This window comes from Lytechinus variegatus, chromosome 6 (assembly GCF_018143015.1).
Source record: "Lytechinus variegatus isolate NC3 chromosome 6, Lvar_3.0, whole genome shotgun sequence".
Taxonomy (NCBI): domain Eukaryota; kingdom Metazoa; phylum Echinodermata; class Echinoidea; order Temnopleuroida; family Toxopneustidae; genus Lytechinus; species Lytechinus variegatus.
Window position 1 is genome coordinate 466584 of NC_054745.1, and position 15468 is coordinate 482051.

Below are 15468 nucleotides of genomic sequence, written 5' to 3' on the forward strand. Positions count from 1 at the left end.
TACGATTGCTTTAATGTTTGATACTTATCAATCTTATGCTTGTAGATACATAATGATTGATTGGGGAGGTATTGTGGGAGTTGGCTTGAGGTGACAAAGTCACATGAATGACCATTGTATTTTGCCAATTCTAAATAAAATTAGATCCCGTCAAATGGTTAAATCAGAGCCCCCTTAGCATGAAAAGTGTAGCTGTGAGAGATCACCAGAAGTCCATTTCACTGATAGACATGTACAATATACATACATTATTTATTTCTTTGTTTTTCGGTTTTTTGTTTTCTTGTGTGCATTTATAGTTTGAAATCGTAGGTGTTACTATTCCAGTCATAAATAAAAAAAAATTCATGGTCAATTTATGTCAGTTTATTTGTATAATGCATGCATTTTCAATCGACCGCAGTCCCATGGGAAAAAATTGTTTTCTGAGTGGCAGCATCTCAAATTAGGAGAGATTTTGACGAGGTATCAAAATGCTCAAACAAACTGAAACATCACCATTTATAGCCTAACTCTATAAGAAGTAAGATAAGTGCATCATTGTCAATATTACATTACATAATGATAGTGAACCCAATCAAGCAGGTCAATGGAATAGTGCCACTAGATGAAAAAAAAACAGTATTTTGTTTTAAGAATTGATTGAATTGACTTTTGAAGGCAGCCATCTTAACTTCCTTCTTCCCCTTACCTTTTGACTTTGTTAATAGATTTCCAGTAATCAACTTGTGAGAGAGGAAACCTAAGTCACTATGATATAAAGCCTCTGCAAGATGAGCCCTGATGTTTGTGTCTGGAAGCTGTTTATCCCTCCATCTTGTGAATACTGTCATCAATGCATCAGTAGTATCTTGTGTGTCTTTCTTTATTTTATCAAGAGTCACAAACGAGATATTCAGGTTAATGCCAACTTTCTTGTAGTAATTTGGTCCGATCTCTGTTGACAACATCAAAAGTTCTCTCTCACTGATGGTACTGTAGAAGAAATGAGAAATATCAAGTGCTGATATTATTGTGATGCAATATTGAGTACCAATTATCAAAATCAAATCTTATCTTCCCTATACTATAAATTTGGAGGTACGCATTACATCATGCAAAGCCTTGTCTTATCTTAAATGTAATGTACAAACCCAGTAGAATACACATGTACATGTATTATTTTCTACCTAAACTAAAATACTGTACAATCATCTCGAGTACTGAAGTGTGACGTCAGTTGCCATGGTGTCATGGTGGGCTGGTTCTGATCAAAGTCACACTAGCGATCATCTGTATTTGCAAATGACAATGGCTCATCTGAATAATAGATTGCAAGCGATCATTCCCATAGCAGCCATTTTCTCCTATGAGAAACAAACGCTTTCATTTGTCGGGTTCATTTGTTTAGAACCAGGCTTCCATGATACCATGGCAACTGACCTCATCACTTCGGTACTCTATAGTCTTTATCAAAATGTTTATATCAATCTAAGAGTATTATATATCATGATCTAGATTTCTTATTTTGATGTTTGTCCAAATTTTCTAGCATAAAAAGAAACAGATTTTTAATGCTCTGGTCACATCCCCCATGTGTACACCAAGTAAAATATTGATTTGTTTACATACTGTGATAATGCCGATACGTCTGCTGCTCCTGTTGAAGTTGATGCTCTTGAGGATACAGTTTCTTGTGAGACATCTTTATCATATAAAAGAAACAAATACAAGACATAAAGGTGGTAATCTATATATCAAATAATGATAAAAAAAGCTTTATTCTCAGTTCTAAGACTAAACCTAACTGGGAAGACCACCCCATACAAAAGTTGAAAAGGGGAAAAAGGACTGAGCAACACTGAGGAAATTCTATTTAAATCGTATGTAAAATAAGAAATATGAAATTTCAAAATTTGATTTGATTTCAAGTGCCATTGACTTAATCCTTTTGTCATCCAATCAAGCAGATCCTTTATTGTCAAATCAAGACAATTTGAAAACTTTTAATTCCTAAATGTTTATAGTGAGTGACATCATCAACTCTCTTCAAAACAGTATCATAACAGTGAGTTTTTAACCCTATCCCTAAACCTAATTCCTAAATGTTTAGAGTGAGTGACATCATCAACTCTCTTCAAAACAGTATAGTAACAGTGAGTTTTTAACCCCATCCCTAACCCTAATTCCTAAATGTTTATAGTGAGTGACATCATCAACTCTCTTCAAAACAGTATCATAACAGTGAGTTTTTAACCCTATCCCTAACCCTAATTCCTAAATGTTTATAGTGAGTGACATCATCAACTCTCTTCAAAACAGTATCATAACAGTGAGTTTTTAACCCTATCCCTAACCCTAATTCCTAAATGTTTATAGTGAGTGACATCATCAACTCTCTTCAAAACAGTATCATAACAGTGAGTTTTTAACCCTATCCCTAAACCTAATTCCTAAATGTTTATAGTGAGTGACATCATCAACTCTCTTCAAAACAGTATCATAACAGTGAGTTTTTTAACCCTATCCCTAAACCTAATTCCTAAATGTTTAGAGTGAGTGACATCATCAACTCTCTTCAAAACAGTATAGTAACAGTGAGTTTTTAACCCTATCCCTAAACCTAATTCCTAAATGTTTATAGTGAGTGACATCATCAACTCTCTTCAAAACAGTATCGTAACAGTGAGTTTCTAACCCTATCCCTAACCCTAATTCCTAAATGTTTATAGTGAGTGACATCATCAACTCTCTTCAAAACAGTATCATAACAGTGAGTTTTTAACCCTATCCCTAAACCTAATTCCTAAATGTTTAGAGTGAGTGACATCATCAACTCTCTTCAAAACAGTATCATAACAGTGAGTTTTTAACCCTATCCCTAACCCTAATTCCTAAATGTTTATAGTGAGTGACATCATCAACTCTCTACAAAACAGTATCGTAACAGTGAGTTTTTAACCCTATCCCTAACCCTAATTCCTAAATGTTTATAGTGAGTGACATCATCAACTCTCTTCAAAACAGTATAGTAACAGTGAGTTTTTAACCCTATCCCTAACCCTAATTCCTAAATGTTTATAGTGAGTGACATCATCAACTCTCTTCAAAACAGTATCGTAACAGTGAGTTTTTAACCCTATCCCTAACCCTAATTCCTAAATGTTTATAGTGAGTGACATCAACTCTCTTCAAAACAGTATCATAACAGTGAGTTTTTAACCCTATCCCTAAACCTAATTCCTAAATGTTTAGAGTGAGTGACATCATCAACTCTCTTCAAAACAGTATAGTAACAGTGAGTTTTTAACCCTATCCCTAAACCTAATTCCTAAATGTTTATAGTGAGTGACATCATCAACTCTCTTCAAAACAGTATCGTAACAGTGAGTTTTTAACCCTATCCCTAAACCTAATTCCTAAATGTTTAGAGTGAGTGACATCATCAACTCTCTTCAAAACAGTATCATAACAGTGAGTTTTTAACCCTATCCCTAACCCTAATTCCTAAATGTTTATAGTGAGTGACATCATCAACTCTCTTCAAAACAGTATCATAACAGTGAGTTTTTAACCCTATCCCTAACCCTAATTCCTAAATGTTTATAGTGAGTGACATCATCAACTCTCTTCAAAACAGTATCATAACAGTGAGTTTTTAACCCTATCCCTAACCCTAATTCCTAAATGTTTATAGTGAGTGACATCATCAACTCTCTTCAAAACAGTATCATAACAGTGAGTTTTTAACCCTATCCCTAACCCTAATTCCTAAATGTTTATAGTGAGTGACATCATCAACTCTCTTCAAAACAGTATCGTAACAGTGAGTTTTTAACCCTATCCCTAACCCTAATTCCTAAATGTTTATAGTGAGTGACATCATCAACTCTCTTCAAAACAGTATCATAACAGTGAGTTTTTAACCCTATCCCTAACCCTAATTCCTAAATATTTAGAGTGAGTGACATCATCAACTCTCTTCAAAACAGTATAGTAACAGTGAGTTTTTAACCCTATCCCTAACCCTAATTCCTAAATGTTTATAGTGAGTGACATCATCAACTCTCTTCAAAACAGTATCATAACAGTGAGTTTTTAACCCTATCCCTAACCCTAATTCCTAAATATTTAGAGTGAGTGACATCATCAACTCTCTTCAAAACAGTATAGTAACAGTGAGTTTTTAACCCTATCCCTAACCCTAATTCCTAAATGTTTATAGTGAGTGACATCATCAACTCTCTTCAAAACAGTATCATAACAGTGAGTTTTTAACCCTATCCCTAACACTAATTCCTAAATATTTAGAGTGAGTGACATCATCAACTCTCTTCAAAACAGTATAGTAACAGTGAGTTTTTAACCCTATCCCTAACCCTAATTCCTAAATGTTTAGAGTGAGTGACATCATCAACTCTCTTCAAAACAGTATCGTCACAGTGAGTTTTTAACCCTATCCCTAACCCTAATTCCTAAATGTTTATAGTGAGTAACAGTGAGTTTTTAACCCTATCCCTAACCCTAATTCCTAAATGTTTAGAGTGAGTGACATCATCAACTCTCTTCAAAACAGTATCGTAACAGTGAGTTTTTAACCCTATCCCTAACCCTAATTCCTAAATGTTTATAGTGAGTGACATCATCAACTCTCTTTAAAACAGTATCATAACAGTGAGTTTTTAACCCTATCCCTAACCCTAATTCCTAAATGTTTATAGTGAGTGACATCATCAACTCTCTTCAAAACAGTATCATAACAGTGAGTTTTTAACCCTATCCCTAAACCTAATTCCTAAATGTTTAGAGTGAGTGACATCATCAACTCTCTTCAAAACAGTATCGTAACAGTGAGTTTTTAACTCTATCCCTAACCCTAATTCCTAAATGTTTATAGTGAGTGACATCATCAACTCTCTTCAAAACAGTATCGTAACAGTGAGTTTTTAACCCTATCCCTAACCCTAATTCCTAAATGTTTATAGTGAGTGACATCATCAACTCTCTTTAAAACAGTATCGTAACAGTGAGTTTTTAACCCTATCCCTAACCCTAATTCCTAAATGTTTATAGTGAGTGACATCATCAACTCTCTTTAAAACAGTATCATAACAGTGAGTTTTTAACTCTATCCCTAACCCTAATTCCTAAATGTTTAAAGTGAGTGACATCATCAACTCTCTACAAAACAGTATCGTAACAGTGAGTTTTTAACCCTATCCCTAACCCTAATTCCTAAATATTTAGAGTGAGTGACATCATCAACTCTCTTCAAAACAGTATCGTAACAGTGAGTTTTTAACTCTATCCCTAACCCTAATTCCTAAATGTTTATAGTGAGTGACATCATCAACTCTCTTCAAAACAGTATCGTAACAGTGAGTTTTTAACCCTATCCCTAACCCTAATTCCTAAATGTTTATAGTGAGTGACATCATCAACTCTCTTCAAAACAGTATCATAACAGTGAGTTTTTAACCCTATCCCTAACCCTAATTCCTAAATATTTAGAGTGAGTGACATCATCAACTCTCTTCAAAACAGTATCGTAACAGTGAGTTTTTAACCCTATCCCTAACCCTAATTCCTAAATGTTTATAGTGAGTGACATCATCAACTCTCTTCAAAACAGTATCATAACAGTGAGTTTTTAACCCTATCCCTAACCCTAATTCCTAAATATTTAGAGTGAGTGACATCATCAACTCTCTTCAAAACAGTATAGTAACAGTGAGTTTTTAACCCTATCCCTAACCCTAATTCCTAAATGTTTATAGTGAGTGACATCATCAACTCTCTTCAAAACAGTATCATAACAGTGAGTTTTTAACCCTATCCCTAACACTAATTCCTAAATATTTAGAGTGAGTGACATCATCAACTCTCTTCAAAACAGTATCGTAACAGTGAGTTTTTAACCCTATCCCTAACCCTAATTCCTAAATGTTTAGAGTGAGTGACATCATCAACTCTCTTCAAAACAGTATCGTAACAGTGAGTTTTTAACCCTATCCCTAACCCTAATTCCTAAATGTTTATAGTGAGTAACAGTGAGTTTTTAACCCTATCCCTAACCCTAATTCCTAAATGTTTAGAGTGAGTGACATCATCAACTCTCTTCAAAACAGTATCGTAACAGTGAGTTTTTAACCCTATCCCTAACCCTAATTCCTAAATGTTTAGAGTGAGTGACATCATCAACTCTCTTCAAAACAGTATCGTAACAGTGAGTTTTTAACTCTATCCCTAACCCTAATTCCTAAATGTTTATAGTGAGTGACATCATCAACTCTCTTCAAAACAGTATCGTAACAGTGAGTTTTTAACCCTATCCCTAACCCTAATTCCTAAATGTTTATAGTGAGTGACATCATCAACTCTCTTTAAAACAGTATCATAACAGTGAGTTTTTAACTCTATCCCTAACCCTAATTCCTAAATGTTTATAGTAAGTGACATCATCAACTCTCTTCAAAACAGTATCATAACAGTGAGTTTTTAACCCTATCCCTAACCCTAATTCCTAAATGTTTATAGTGAGTGACATCATCAACTCTCTTCAAAACTGTATCGTAACAGTGAGTTTTTAACCCTATCCCTAACCCTAATTCCTAAATGTTTATAGTGAGTGACATCATCAACTCTCTTCAAAACAGTATCGTAACAGTGAGTTTTTAACCCTATCCCTAACCCTAATTCCTAAATGTTTATAGTGAGTGACCTCATCAACTCTCTTCAAAACAGTATCGTAACAGTGAGTTTTTAACCCTATCCCTAACCCTAATTCCTAAATGTTTATAGTGAGTGACCTCATCAACTCTCTTCAAAACAGTATCGTAACAGTGAGTTTTTAACACTATTCCTAACCCTAATTCCTAAATGTTTAGAGTGAGTGACATCATCAACTCTCTTCAAAACAGTATCGTAACAGTGAGTTTTTAACCCTATCCCTAACCCTAATTCCTAAATGTTTATAGTGAGTGACATCATCAACTCTCTTCAAAACAGTATCGTAACAGTGAGTTTTTAACCCTATCCCTAATTCCTAAATGTTTATAGTGAGTGACATCATCAACTCTCTTCAAAACAGTATCATAACAGTGAGTTTTTAACCCTATCCCTAACCCTAATTCCTAAATGTTTATAGTGAGTGACATCATCAACTCTCTTCAAAACAGTATCATAACAGTGAGTTTTTAACCCTATCCCTAACCCTAATTCCTAAATGTTTAGAGTGAGTGACATCATCAACTCTCTTCAAAACTGTATCGTAACAGTGAGTTTTTAACCCTATCCCTAACCCTAATTCCTAAATGTTTATAGTGAGTGACATCATCAACTCTCTTCAAAACAGTATCGTAACAGTGAGTTTTTAACCCTATCCCTAACCCTAATTCCTAAATGTTTATAGTGAGTGACCTCATCAACTCTCTTCAAAACAGTATCGTAACAGTGAGTTTTTAACCCTATCCCTAACCCTAATTCCTAAATGTTTATAGTGAGTGACCTCATAAACTCTCTTCAAAACAGTATCGTAACAGTGAGTTTTTAACACTATTCCTAACCCTAATTCCTAAATGTTTAGAGTGAGTGACATCATCAACTCTCTTCAAAACAGTATCGTAACAGTGAGTTTTTAACCCTATCCCTAATTCCTAAATGTTTATAGTGAGTGACATCATCAACTCTCTTCAAAACAGTATCATAACAGTGAGTTTTTAACTCTATCCCTAACCCTAATTCCTAAATGTTTATAGTAAGTGACATCATCAACTCTCTTCAAAACAGTATCATAACAGTGAGTTTTTAACCCTATCCCTAACCCTAATTCCTAAATGTTTAGAGTGAGTGACATCATCAACTCTCTTCAAAACTGTATCGTAACAGTGAGTTTTTAACCCTATCCCTAACCCTAATTCCTAAATGTTTATAGTGAGTGACATCATCAACTCTCTTCAAAACAGTATCGTAACAGTGAGTTTTTAACCCTATCCCTAACCCTAATTCCTAAATGTTTATAGTGAGTGACCTCATCAACTCTCTTCAAAACAGTATCGTAACAGTGAGTTTTTAACCCTATCCCTAACCCTAATTCCTAAATGTTTATAGTGAGTGACATCATCAACTCTCTTCAAAACAGTATCGTAACAGTGAGTTTTTAACACTATTCCTAACCCTAATTCCTAAATGTTTATAGTGAGTGACATCATCAACTCTCTTCAAAACAGTATCGTAACAGTGAGTTTTTAACCCTATCCCTAACCCTAATTCCTAAATGTTTAGAGTGAGTGACATCATCAACTCTCTTCAAAACAGTATCGTAACAGTGAGTTTTTAACCCTATCCCTAACCCTAATTCCTAAATGTTTATAGTGAGTGACATCATCAACTCTCTTCAAAACAGTATCGTAACAGTGAGTTTTTAACCCTATCCCTAACCCTAATTCCTAAATGTTTAGAGTGAGTGACATCATCAACTCTCTTCAAAACAGTATCGTAACAGTGAGTTTTTAACCCTATCCCTAACCCTAATTCCTAAATGTTTAGAGTGACATCATCAACTCTCTTCAAAACAGTATCGTAACAGTGAGTTTTTAACCCTATCCCTAACCCTAATTCCTAAATGTTTAAAGTGAGTGACATCATCAACTCTCTACAAAACAGTATCGTAACAGTGAGTTTTTAACCCTATCCCTAACCCTAATTCCTAAATGTTTATAGTGAGTGACATCATCAACTCTCTTCAAAACAGTATCGTAACAGTGAGTTTTTAACCCTATCCCTAACCCTAATTCCTAAATGTTTATAGTGAGTGACATCATCAACTCTCTTCAAAACAGTATAGTAACAGTGAGTTTTTAACCCTATCCCTAACCCTAATTCCTAAATGTTTAGAGTGAGTGACATCATCAACTCTCTTCAAAACAGTATCGTAACAGTGAGTTTTTAACCCTATCCCTAACCCTAATTCCTAAATGTTTAGAGTGACATCATCAACTCTCTTCAAAACAGTATCGTAACAGTGAGTTTTTAACCCTATCCCTAACCCTAATTCCTAAATGTTTAAAGTGAGTGACATCATCAACTCTCTACAAAACAGTATCGTAACAGTGAGTTTTTAACCCTATCCCTAACCCTAATTCCTAAATGTTTATAGTGAGTGACATCATCAACTCTCTTCAAAACAGTATCGTAACAGTGAGTTTTTAACCCTATCCCTAACCCTAATTCCTAAATGTTTAGAGTGAGTGACATCATCAACTCTCTTCAAAACAGTATCGTAACAGTGAGTTTTTAACCCTATCCCTAACCCTAATTCCTAAATGTTTAGAGTGACATCATCAACTCTCTTCAAAACAGTATCGTAACAGTGAGTTTTTAACCCTATCCCTAACCCTAATTCCTAAATGTTTAAAGTGAGTGACATCATCAACTCTCTACAAAACAGTATCGTAACAGTGAGTTTTTAACCCTATCCCTAACCCTAATTCCTAAATGTTTATAGTGAGTGACATCATCAACTCTCTTCAAAACAGTATCATAACAGTGAGTTTTTAACTCTATCCCTATTCCTAAATGTTTATAGTGAGTGACATCATCAACTCTCTTCAAAACTGTATCGTAACAGTGAGTTTTTAACTCTATCCAGTCTGTAAAATTATTTTCCCCATCACAGTTCTGGAACAAAACATGAATAGTCATGACCTGCGTCTTCGGAATAAGAGTACGCATGCGCGTGGACTTAATTTTTATAAAATTTTTTTTTCAGTGCCTCAATCAGTGGTCTTTAGTGTTCACATTGCCACGAATGAATCAGCACCCTCAAATTACCGGTACCCTTACATAGTTACATGGGCCATATAGGCTTAGATCTATATCTAGATCGAATTCTTAAACACTTATCAAACTAGCTGCCATTAATGACAAGACAAAATGTAAGTCTAGGGCTAGCCTAGGCTAGCGCATTAATATACCTCAAATCTGGACCTGTCTAATGCCTAATACTCGTTAGTACAAGGAGCCAACTAATGCCAGGGTTAACTTCAAACTGGTTAATGCGAAACTTTATGTTGAATTAGGTTAGCTTCTAGTAGTCAGGGGCCACAGAACGGTTTTCAAAGTGGGGGGCTGACCATGCTAAAAATCACAATCGTATGGTCAGTTTTGCGTTTTTGTACACGGTTTTGGAAAAAAGTGGGGGGGGGGCTGAAGCCCCCCCAGCCCCCCCTGGTTCCGCGGCCCCTGGAAGTAGCCTTGGTTTAATAGGTCTAGTCCGTATACAGAACCAGTCCTAGATCTAAATAAATTTATCTTAGATCTAGTCTAGTCCCTAGATCTTGATAGACTCTGATCTACGCTGTATCAGCATGGAACACAATCTAACGTCATGCACAAATTAACGTCAGTGAGCAGAACATAGCCTACATTATAAACTGTTTAACACATGCAACTCTGCAATCGCAGAGTAAACTCTTGATCTTGATCCCCTTCTTGATCAACAATAGATTGATCTGCATTTTCTTTACCAATTATTAAGCTTTCACCTGCTCCTAATGGGCAATTGTTTTACCAATTCTATATACAGACTACACTTATTTAAACCAAGGCGACCATGGCTTATTGCCACGGTCTAACCGGGGTCTAACTTAAGCCCCTTTCACAGTGTATGTTGCAACATAATTGTGACCAAGTGATTGCAAACAGTCGCACAAGTAATTGTGAAAGCCCCTGTAGGTAAACGTAAAGTTCAGAATATTAGTCAGCCACAGGGTGACCAGATTTCACAAAATGAAATATGGGACAATGGACTACACAGTGTTAGACATGTGAAAAAAGATGTAAAGAATTGGAAGGGAGGGTGAATGGAAAAATAAAGGAGAGAAAGAAAAGACAAAAGAAAAGAGATGAATTGAGAAGAAAGAAAAAAATGAAGGGGACAATAAAGGGAAAAAAATTAAAGAAAGTAAGAATAAAAGGATAAGAATAAAAGGGAGAAAAAAGGTTTCCGTCATTCTTTGAATTGAATATAGAAAGAAAGAAAAAGAAAGGAAGGGAAGATGAACAAATGTGTGAAAGACAAAATAAAGGAGAGAAAAAAAAGAAATTAAGAAAAAAGGATGAGGAAAAAAGAAAGAATGAAGGAAAAAAAATGTTTCCTTCATTCTTTGAAAGAAAGAAACAAAGAAAGATGAAAAACAGGAAGGAGAAAAGGGAGGGAAAGAAAGAATAAGGGAAAAGATTTAAAAGGAAAAATAAAATAAAAAATGATATAAAGGAGGAATTAAAGAGGGAGGAAAGAATGAGGAGAGAATGAAAAAAAAGAAAATAATGGAAGGAGAGAAAGAACGAAAAGAAAAATTTGATGGTGCTGATTCATTCGTGGCAACGTGAACACCAAAACACAACCACTGAGTGAATTAATTTTGTAAGATAGTCAAGGCCATGTGCATATACTCGTATTCTGAAGAAGCAAGTCATGAATATTCATATTTTGTTCCAGAACTGCGGTGGGAAAAATAATTTCGCATCCAGGCCAGGGGGGAGGGGGGGCCTCGGAGCCCCTTCCCCCCACAAACGATTCAAGCAATATTTTCACAGCGAGAAATTTTTTTACTGCACTGCTCGCTGACTTTTTACTTTCTAGTCTTTCGCAACTTTTGAGATCAGTTTTGTTAAGCAAAAATTACGCAACATTATGTTGCGTAGTAGGGGATGTAGGGGAAGGCGGGGTAAGTTGAGCATAGGGGCAAGTTCAGCCACCACCCCCAGGCTAATAATGAATGATCAGACATTATTGTGGTGTCATGTATTGATGACCCATTGCATAACCCTTAATCCCACCACTTGTTTTCAACTTTGAAACAAAAAGTACTTTTAGTCAGGGGCCTTAGCAAAATTTTGGGGACAGGATTTACAAAAGCGCCATTTTTTGCATGTGGGTCCCTGGTATCAAAAGCAATAATTCTAGATAGGGTGCCTCGAAATCGGTGAAGGGCACCCTATTTTAAAATGCTAATTTATGCAAATTTTATGCAAAAACTCATAATTCACCATGTCTCACTAAAAATAATTTTCAAATGCCCAATTTTTGTGTATTTGGGTCTTCTTTTGCTAAACATTCAACTGCAGGTCGATTTTTATAAAATTGGTGAGTATGAATTAATTTTTAAGGTTAATTTATGCAAATTATATGCAAATCACATATAAAAACACATGTATTATCATATATCGACATATAGAATTGTCAAAATCACATTTTTTTTCCACATGTGTCACTGGTACCAAAAGCATTAATTTCTTGATAGTATGCCTCGATATCAATGACTGGAATCCTTTTTCATAGGGCTAATTTGTGCAAAATTATGCAACATCACACTATTCACTGTGAATTACTGTATATGTATAGTACAGACCTAAACTTTTCTATAGAAGCCTATTTCTTTTCTTTTTTTTCGGGGGGTGGGGGGTATTTGGGATTTATTTTGACGGGGCATCAAATCTAGATTGATTTCTGTACAGCTCCTGAATAAGAATCAATTTTCAATGTTAATGCAAATTTATGCAAAATTTATGCAAATATGTGTAAAACTCATCAACTATCGTATTTTGAGGTTTTAAACCGAGGGACAAGCACAACACTATGCATATGAGACACTGTTACACAATTCATTCATTATGGTGACTTTCCATGCGACCAGAGGAGAGCATCATGTTTAAAATGCAAATTTATGCAAATTATAAATCCTGTGCATACCCCTTTCACAATAAAAAAAACCCCGAAATCATATGGAAAAGAAAAACTGTATTTCATCTTTCTTTTCAAATCAACTCAAGAGGTCAGATTTCTTTCCCAAGTAGAGTTTTCCCCTGTCAGAAAGAGGAGGGTATATGGATGGTTCTCATGGCAGAAAAAGCTGTCCATTTCTGCCCCTCTGACAACTATGTACATTTTTTTTAGAACAGAGACACATAAGATTTGAGCAAAGAGACATGATCCTTCTTATTTTTCTGTCGTCCCTTGATTGAAGGTGACTTGAATCATTCAGTGATTTTTCTTGATTGACTTATGAATTGATCTCTATCCAAGACCCAATTCTCCCAATCAATTTTAGGCTGTCCCTGAAATCAGAGTCGAATCTGTCTGGAATAGGTCCCGAATCGGAGCTATCGACTTCCCAAAATAATTGTCCAAATGCCTCCCCAAAATTAATTCAACCGAATTCCATCCAAATACATCCCAAATGTGGCTCAAAAAAGTGTGTTTTGGCCACATTCTGGAGTATTTTGGAGGATATTCAGCTGGTTTTAAAATTTTCAAGACAAGCAGAATCTCTCCACGAATGTTTCCGTTGGGTATGCAGAACAGAATAGTCCCGGATCCTTCCGAAGCGATTCCGGGAGCTCCCCGAATCCGAGATGAATAAGTACCGAATCCAGGCCATTTTGGGCAGAATTGATCCGACTTTGTTTGGGAGAATTTGGTTTTGGTGTAACCCTTTGCTTAAAGCTAGGGTTAGAACGGAACCGAATTAGCTGCGAATCCATCCATATACATGTATTCTGGTGGTTTCAGGAATATTCTGTTTTGCCTTCGTAAATGCAAGGAAATTCGGGAACATTCGCTGAAAACTAATTCAGCTCATTTTGAAATGTTCAAAACCAGCCGAATACCCTCCAGACTATTCCCGAATGATACTACAACAAATTCCATTCGGGCCACATTCGGGATGTATTCCGATGGAATTCGGGTTGGATATTTGGAGGCATTTTGGGGTATTTTGGGAAGATTAAGACCTATTCGTATCAGTCGTAGAGTAAAGGTCCCACTCTTGCCCCCCCCCCCCAATATCGTACGAATCATTACTCGAATACAAAGAAGAATATAGACGAGTGAGATGAATCGGCCAGAAATTAGAAAAAATGGCATCCAAAAAGCTGCCGAATCGGTAAATTATAGCCCATTTCGAAAGAATCTGGCACACTTTCGGGAAATTCTGTGGCGTAGGCCTACTCTGCAAATTCGGGCATAATCGTTCGATTCGGGTCTTATTCAGGTCGTCATTTGGCGATAATCGAAGATTCGGGCTAAATTCGGCTCGATTCTGGCCGCTCTGGCTCGATTTTTGCCACTGTTCTGGTTGGCATACGGCTTTATGCCTTATGCAATATATGATTAGTCAATGGAATACAGCTTCATACATAAAATTATTGTTAATTTACATGATATAACACACTTTTGCATGGAAACGGGATTTTCAATAGCATACAATTGAAGATTTGAACTGAGTGATAGAGGTACTTCAACAGTTAGGCCCCTTTTCCACTGTTAAACCCACTGGAATGGAACTAATTTATACACATAAAATAATTTGCTAATTTACAAAAATTAGCATATTTTGCATGAAGACAGGGTTTTCAATAGCACATTTGATAGGGAAAATTAAAGCTATGGATCTGATAGAGATTTTCTTTAAGTTTGGTTTCTGTTTATTCGTTTTTACTAATTTTTACTATTCATGCATAAATCAACTTCTAATTTACATAAATTAACATATTTTTGCATAAAAACGTGATTTCAATATTGTGTTTGATAAGGAAAGTTAAAGCTATTGACCTTAAAGAGACTTTCTTTGGTTTGGTATCTCTTTATTTACTTTTATTAATCAATTCCTATTGGCATATGGCTTCATGCATAGGGCAATTCCATGATAAAGTGGACATGACCATCAAATTTTAGAAATGGTCAAACTTGAACAAGTTTGGTATCATATTAAAGCTAAAAGACTGAATTTTTCAATTCTGTCCATAATAGCAAAAAATTTGGTCCTTAAGATGCCAAATATGCAAATTAAATTAGCATAATTAATTTTTGTTTAAATGTGTGAAAAATGCATTAAAATTAAATATGTGTAGCAAGTGTTCCATTGAAAGATTCATAAAAATCTAAATGTGTTTTTCTGAGTTTTAGGGCTGAATTTCATAACAGGTTCACCAAAGTTCAAAATTTTCTTTGCGTTATACTTCAGTGAACATTTAAACTCTCATGATAAATAATGTCACGGTGTTACAGTAAAAACTGATGTTTTTTAAATTTATGAAAACTACACAAACAATATAAAAATCTTTTAGTGCCCAAATCATTCTCACATATAACTATCATATAGAAGTACTTACAAGTTAATTAGTCAGTTTGTTAATTAATTAAAAGTTACTTAAATCATGTCACGGTGTTACAATAACTGTAACACCGTGACCTACATTGCTATTGCACAGAAAGCATAGTAGGTTCCTGCCAAATGATGTTTGTTGAAGTGACCAGCTGATTTCTGTCAGTTGGGATGGAGGCTTGGCTGTTTCCAGGAAAGGTATAAACAAAGAGACCATGGAGAAAACCACAAGAAGATGAAACCCATGCTTTTATTGCAGGTTTGGATTCGGGGGGGGGGGGGGGGGCACTTACATTGACGAGTGGATACCATGCGCGACCCA

At 35.4% G+C, this 15468-nt stretch overlaps 1 protein-coding gene across 6 annotated transcripts in view; it reads right to left on the minus strand.

Moving 5' to 3' along the window:
* The window catches only part of LOC121416770, a 63201-nt gene that overhangs the window by 26004 nt on the left and 21729 nt on the right, over nt 1–15468 (minus strand). For all 6 annotated transcript variants that reach the window (XM_041610241.1, XM_041610237.1, XM_041610240.1 and 3 more), the window contains 2 exons: nt 1612–1684; nt 692–975 (listed from right to left, as the gene is read on the minus strand). In XM_041610241.1, coding sequence (XP_041466175.1) covers nt 692–975; nt 1612–1684 — 357 coding nt within the window. The remainder of the gene's footprint in view (nt 1–691; nt 976–1611; nt 1685–15468) is intronic.